Source organism: Danio aesculapii, chromosome 10, assembly GCF_903798145.1.
Source record: "Danio aesculapii chromosome 10, fDanAes4.1, whole genome shotgun sequence".
NCBI lineage: Eukaryota > Metazoa > Chordata > Actinopteri > Cypriniformes > Danionidae > Danio > Danio aesculapii.
The window spans coordinates 20,446,255-20,454,031 of record NC_079444.1 but is presented as its reverse complement, the minus strand read 5'-3'; the positions used below and the strand labels follow the sequence as shown (position 1 = coordinate 20,454,031).

At 37.9% G+C, this 7,777-nt stretch overlaps 1 protein-coding gene across 1 annotated transcript in view; it reads left to right on the top strand.

Annotated features, from left to right (window-relative positions):
- The first annotated feature begins 242 nt into the window (after nt 1–242).
- LOC130235803 (inositol polyphosphate 5-phosphatase K-like) overlaps nt 243–7,777 on the top strand; it is a 28,349-nt gene continuing 20,814 nt past the window's right edge. Inside the window, 2 exon segments of the mRNA XM_056466302.1 lie at nt 243–325; nt 3,439–4,101. Coding sequence (XP_056322277.1) covers nt 3,452–4,101 — 650 coding nt within the window. The 5' untranslated portion in view covers nt 243–325; nt 3,439–3,451.

Genomic DNA, 7,777 nt, shown 5'->3' with positions numbered 1-7,777 from the left:
TTGGACAGTGGGTTGTTGTGGTGAGTTGTGTTGGCTTTATCCTGTCCTGACCCCAAGTTGGACATTTCTATTCCGAGCACGGTCATGCGGCTGAATTTACGCCGCCTTACGTCATGTTTAGTGAGATCACTGTAGTAAAGTGTCTGCTGAATATGTTTCATTAACGGTTTTTGCTACCTGTCTTTGTGTCCTCTTGAGACTGACGTATCTTAGTTATCTCCATCACTCATTATCACACCACCGTGTGTGTGTGCGCGCGCGCATGTGATGTGTGTGAGCGTCTCTACAGGACAGACACTCGCGCCGGTGCAGAGAAGCAGGACAGGTAAGATTTATTTCGATGCCAAAAAGACAACTTGTATTGTGGTTTTTAAACAAAACATATAATGTTAGCGATGATACGTTTAAATATGAGACTCTTACCGTAACGCTCATCTGTTTAAACCGGGAGAGATGCGCGTGACACCCTTCACCTCGAGACACTGCAGCCTATAAACAAGTGTCGCCGGACAAGCAACTTCAAAAGACCTAACCAGTCTGATTCTCAAACAGACTTGCGTTCATTCCATGTCCACCCCGTCAGCTTGCCAGGCGGTTAATTATCTCATCCGCGGCGCGGGCTCGTGTCTAATTGACACGCGCCGACATATGACCTTGTTCATGATAACGGTTCATTAGGCGCGTGCCTGGTGCAAATGGCGATTATTATATGCTCGAGATTTACTTGATGTCCAGTGAGGTATAGCTATAAACATCATCCTTTCTGCGATGCACGCAGACTCCAGAGGCTTGTGACAAAACCGAATTAAAATAAATTAAAATAAGAGTTTATGATTCATTAATCTATAATAATAATTATGTTCACTTTTTGTTATTTTAGGGTGTTTTGACAGTTGTGGTGTAATCTCCTTTATTCTACATTTTATCACAAAATATGTGCATTTAAGTATCCAACATAGGCTCGAGAACATCATCTGGTTCAAGAAATTGTCCTTTATTTTGAATACTGATGACAAAGCATTCACTAAATATAATGATTATGAAGTACATGATAATTTTGAAATAAATAGGCACTAACATCAAACAGATGTTTATAATGCACTGTGAAAATAGACAATTTTTATATGAAATGTTGTAGAATGCTTAACATTATGGATGTCTTATTTTTTGTAAAAACATTTTGCATGATTGTATGTATTATAACTGCGATTCAGAAAATAAACACAATCATTTAAAATTATAAACAAGTAAAAATATATTTAGAGATCTAAAAACAATGTGACCTTGTTAATCTATCTAGTAAAAGATGGCCGTGTCAGTTTTTGTATACAGATCTTTTTTTTATGATCTTTTTTTTAGAGAGTGTCAATAACAGAGCATGTTATTGCTGAAAATATCCCCACACCATTACACCAGCAGTCTGAACCACTGATACATTATGATATGGACTGGGGATTGACAATATGGACTTAAAAATATATCAACATACTTTCTGGTAATTTTTGCAATTAAAAGTAATGACAGCCATTTACACTGAGAGAAAAAAAGTCTTGATCCTTAGAGACAAGTATTAATTTCACACCAAAATCTGACCCAACCATCGAATGTGGAATACGAAATTAAGACTCACTAGGCCAAGTAATCATTTCTCAATCTTTTTGATTAAAACCTGTAAACTGTATCAGATTGTTGTTCTCGGCTGACAGGAGAATCACTGATGTGCTTTTCTTCTTCTTCTTCTTCTTCTTCTTTATCTGCTGCTGCTGCTGCTTTAGCTCGTCTGCTTTATGTTTGAAATATTGTGTGGATCAGAGATGCTTCTCTGCAGACCTAAGCAATGGGCTACATGCACATCTAGGGTTTTTCAGCCAATGATGAACTTCCGGTGAAAGCTTTATGTGACTTTTCAATTCCATAAGGTTTCGTTTACAGTATCAATGTTGTAAAGTAATTCAAATATAATCAGTTAAATAGACTTCAGCATCCATTTGGTTGTTAAAGCATAATAAGAGAAGAAATACCATTTAAATGTAGGCGCCACCATTAGCCGCAGACGCCGTCATTATCTGCAGGCTAGCCCAGAATTCCATTGAAAATACTGGGATAAAATTAATTCCCATATTTTAAAGGCATGGTCTGGAAAAATATAATTTAATGCAGTGCTTCTTCTTTAGTCTGATACCCACATTATATTGTATCTCAGCCAGGCAGTTAAGATCACAGTTTTTTTAACAGTTGAACATCAGCTAATCATCTTGACCATATCACCATGCCTAAATGTATTGAGTTACTTCTGGGTTATTGGCAGGTATATCCTAAAAAAGTAGTCGTTTATATCATTTATATTCAGATGTGACATAAGTGTTGCATATCATTGTGTTGATTTTCATTCATCAGAATTCTGATTTGCATAAAATGCACCAGCCATAAACCTACCAGTTCATTTTCTAAATGAATTGTAGCATTTCTGCATGGCTAACCCCAGTTAGGAATCTGTGTATAAATGGTTGTTTGAGACAGCATTCTGTCTTTTTACCAAATATCTGTCTCAAGACACCAGTATATAAGAGCTCTAAGCTATTAGTCTGCTGGAGATGGAGACGAAGCATCATTACTAACACTCAGTGATGGCCATTATTGCTTGCACTTTCTTCAAAGATTGCCCTATCGATCAGAATTATGTTTATAATGGAAATATTCCTGAATATTAAAAGCAAAGAGTTGAAATGTTTGGAAAGGGGGGTGCTGGGACTGAAAAGTGTTGCCAGGCAACAGGAAAGTAGATCAGGACAGAGCAGAGGGTATATAGTTGTCATTTAAAGAAAAGGATTGATCTTAGCTGATTGTAGTTTACTGATGTCAGCAGTGACGTCCCATGAAAAGCCGAGAGCAAGAGAGGAGAGGTGTAGTGGGGGACGTTCAGCTCTGGGTATGGTCCAAAGCACTTCACACATTCATCTGTCCACTGCAGACAGAAACAGTCTTTGACCGTGGGAGAAGGCAGAGGAGTGTGAAGGACGCACAAAAGCCAGGTCTCTCATCTTACTCTGCATTCACAGCATTTATTTTCTGGTTTAGTCACTTTTTCCATTTCGTCCTTCTTGCTTTTGTTGCCATTTACAATTAATTTCAGAATTCAGTATAAGTTAATGTAAGAATTTTAATGTATTACTTGCCTCCCTATAGCCAGTGTATAAACAGGTTGTCACAAATGTAAAAAGGCCTCTCTAGGTTGTTTGTCAAAGCCTTGAAACAATGTGTTACTTTCATGTTTATTTTAAAATGCTGCTTTTAGTGGATGGTGTTGGGATATTTGTTAACAGTATACCCTTTTATATTCAACACCATTTGTTATTGACTTTTTAAAATGTTGATTACCAGCACTAAACCTAAATAATTCCTTTAACACCTTCATGCCTCTTCATGTCATCCCTGCAGATAAAGAGATCCAATGCAGCCCATTCAGAGCTGCTCAATGCCGGAAGGACCTGCTGGAGTCTTAGGACTCCATAAACCTCCAGTCCAAGCCCTGCTTGCAAAACCCTGCAAACTGCCTGTGTCATCAAACTGCCAGATGGTTACAACTGGAAACCCACCAATGTTGGGACAGACCCCGATGCCTCAAACAAACCCAGGCAATAAGGAGAGAGCCAGACCAGAGTCAACATCACAGTCCACAAACTACATCAGCATCAGTCGACCCAGGCCTACAGCACTGGGAACTAAAGCATCAATCAAAGTCTCAAGACCAACTGAGCCTTCACTGCAGGTTAAAGCTACAGGAACGGCCAATTTGCTGTCAATCTCCCCAACCGAATCACCAATGCCTTATTGCAGCTTTCAAAAACCAATGAGCCCCACTTCTCAACTCGGATTCAATCCACCATCCATTCCACCAACACTTCCAAGCCCTCCATCACAGCCCATCCGTGCAAACACACTGAATAACCTAATGCCCAGACCAGTCTCCAACTCAAACCCTAGCCCTCCACCTAACCCTGTTCCTCAGCTGATCCCAAGCCAAGACGCACATGCACCCAATGCTGGAGACACAACTGACAAAAAACTCAACAAGACTATCAACGAAGAGGGGGATTTCAGGTGAGACTTCTGTTACATGTATAATTATTTCAGTGACAAATCAAGTGGCTATCTTTATGGTTGAGTCATTGAATAATTGCAACGTTATTTTGAAACGCTGATTCATCCAGAAACTAGAAACTTCATAATTATGTCATTACATAAATCATGCAACCAATTCGTTTAAAACCACTGTTTATTTCAGGAACTAAATGATTGGCTCTCTATATGTAATGAGTCATTATATCATTAGTTCAACCAAATCATTTACAAACACTGATATATGCAGGAACAAAACAAAAGTGGCTGTTTTTATGAGTGAATCTTCGAATCATTCATTTAAACCAGAGATACTCAAACTAGGGCCCGCGGGCTAAATTTGGCCAATGCTATCCTTTGATTTGGCTGGCCATCTGAGAAGAGAGGGAGAATGATTGGGATGGTTTCGAGATTGTCAATTACAATTTAATATAACCCTTTCTGTTTGTTTTATTGTTAAAAGCTAACTGAAATTAAACATTTCAATTAAATGGTGTAAATGAATCAGATTTAGTTTAAATGTACATACTGTCAGCTGACAATGCGCAGACTTTGGTGAGCAGATCAAGTCAGGCAGATTCTGCTCGACTTGTGTATTCAGCATTGAACTTCACTGTGTTATAAATGTGATTGTTGTTTTTATTGCAATAATTTAAAAAGTTATGCTGCATTAGTTAATACCATTTAAAGTAATGTTTTCTTTTTATTTTGAAATATATAAGTAAAATAATATTAAAGTAAATTAGGAAATCACCCATGGCTACTTTAGTGTAAAATAGTTTGTCATATTTCGGCTCACGGCTCTCGTTGATATTTGGTTTTTGGGCACCCCTAAAAAGTTTGACACCCCTGATTTAAACAAATCTTTCAAAATCACTGAATAATTTATGAACAAATCAAAGCATAAATTCAAAACCACATGCAGCATACTTCCTTTTACTGTTTCTGCCCTAGATAGGTATGGTACAAATACTAAAAGCAGGATAGGCTAGGGGCGGCACGGTGCAAGAAGGTCACTGGTACGAGCCTCGGCTGGGTCAGTTGGCATTTCTGTGTGGAGTTTGCATGTTCTTACCGTGTTCGTGTGGGTTTCCTCTGGGTGCTCCGGTTTCCCCCACAAGTCCAAAGACATTAGCTATAGGTGAATTGGGTGAGCTAAATTGTCCATGGTGTATGTGTGTGAATGAGTGTGCATGGGTGTTTCCCAGTGATGGGTTGCAGCTGGAAGCAAAGATTATAGAATACACAAGACTTGTCACTCATATCTTTTTGAATGGGGAAAAGTGTAACTGTCAATATGGTCAATAAAGCCCTGCCTACTAGTACAGGAGCCAATCATCGATCGCTATAGACTAACAATACTCCGAGGGAGGAGCTCGGCCCAGACGTGAGTTTCTGCAGGTTTTGTGTGATTTGGACGTTTAGAAATTAAACTAAAAGGACAGTTGTTTATTCATTTTATTAGTGATTTCTAATATGAAATTCAATCGTAAGCTTGACAAGCAATTTTGGAGAATTTGTTGTTTCTCCATTTAAACAGAATGCCGGAGCATACTGCCCGAGAGGCGGTTCAAAGATGGCCACCGACTGAAATGAGTTGCCTTAAAGAGACTTTGGTAAAAACATATGCTGGATAAGTTGGCGGTTCATTCCGCTGTGGCAACCCCTGATTAATAAAGGGACTAAGCCAAAAATAAAATGAATGAATGAATGAGTATAGGCTAATTTGCAATTCCTGGTTTGTCGTATCTTTATGAGTGAGTCATTGAATCATTTCATCAATATATTTTTTAAACTGATTCATTCAGGAACTAAACAAGTTGTCATTGAATCATTCAACCAATTGGTTTAAACTCAACATACTTTACTGTTTCTGCCCTAGAAAAGATGGCACAAGTACTAAAAGCAATATAGGTTAATTTGCAGTTCTAAGTTCTAAGTTCTAAGTATCTTTATGAGTGAGTCATTGAATCATTCCATCAGTATTTTTAAACTGATTCCTACTGAAACTAAACAAGTTGTTATTGAATCATTCAAGCAATTAGTTTAAACTCTACATATTTCACTTTACTGTCTCTGCCGTAGAGAAATATGGTACATGTACTAAAAGCAGTATGAGCTAATTTGCAATTCCTAGTTTGTCTGATCTTTATGAGTGAGTCATTGAATCATTCTATAAATAGTTTTTTAAAAAACTGATTCATAAATGAACTAAACAAGTTGTCATTGAATCATTCAATCAATTAGTTTAAACTCAACATACCTAACTATTTCTCCCCTAGAAAAAAGGGTACACATACTAATACATGGTTTCCGCTACATTCATTCTTCCATGGCAGGGCGCCACGCCACGGCTTCATTACAGCTCATTCAAAACATTTAATTTTGTTAATAGCGGGTTATAATTGCACCAAAACGTATTAAAAGGTAAGTGAATTATAACAGAGCAAACTTTTCTGTAACCGCAGTAGTACTGTGCGTCATTTGTTTAACCCTTTAAGGTCACATGCTGACTGACTGACTGACAGGTGCATGATGCGTGAGGCCAGCAAACATGACGTATAGCCGTTTCACTTTACTTCAGGACGCATTAATATCGCTCTGTAGGTCTATTAGAGACATTCATAAATATTCCTAGCAAATCTAATAAATGCTGGAGGCATAAACACACTAAATCACCCTTCAGCAGCGTTTATTTGAGAGCCACGAGATCTGCACGCTCTTGAAGCGGTTTATATTTGAGGGGGCGTGCCAGAAGTTATGTGCACGAGCCGAGGAAATCGGCGCGCAAGCAAAGAGATCTGCATGCTGTATGCTATTACATAAATGCGATCTCGACATCTAATACTGCGCTCACGACATTTGTCATTGAAATAATGCCACAGGTAGTTGGTAGATCTGTGTAAAAAAAGGCCTGCCGCCACAGCTGGAAAAAATCCTAGAGGAAACACTGCTAATTTGTATAGGCTAATTTACAATTCCTGGTTTGTCGTATCTTTATGAGTGAGTCATTGAATCATTCCATAAATATATTTTTTTAAACTGATTCATTCAGGAACTAAAGAAGTAGTCATTGAATCATTCGACCGATCAGTTTAAACTCAACATACTTTACTGTTTTCTGCCTAGAAAAGAAATTGTACAAATACTAAAAGCAGAATAGGCTAATTTGCAGTTCTGAGTTTGATATCTTTATGAGTGAGTCATTGAATCATTCCATCAGTATTTTTTAAAACTGATTCCTACTGGAATTAAACAAGTGAGTCTCATTGAATAATTAAACCAATTTGTTAAAAATGCTGATTCATTCTGATTCGTTCATTTACTCTTATCACTGTGATTATATCTTAAATATCTCTGTCCATGTAAAATTATATGATTTGACAGCATCACTCTCTCTCTCATTGGATTTTCTGCTAGCTTTGCTTGTGTCTGTTGGCCGGAAGTGAGAGAATCTGTCAGTTGTGTCAGCGTTCCATTAGCTGAGTCAACTGCTTGAATCTGCAATATGCAATTTTGCATTTATGGATGAAAAAGCATCTAGATACGAACAGGACAATCAGTTCTTCAAGCTAATTTTGTATTCATTTTGTAGCCACTGAGGTCATTAAAGTGGACATACTGAGAAATCAGCATGCAATAATGAACCTAAAGAAGC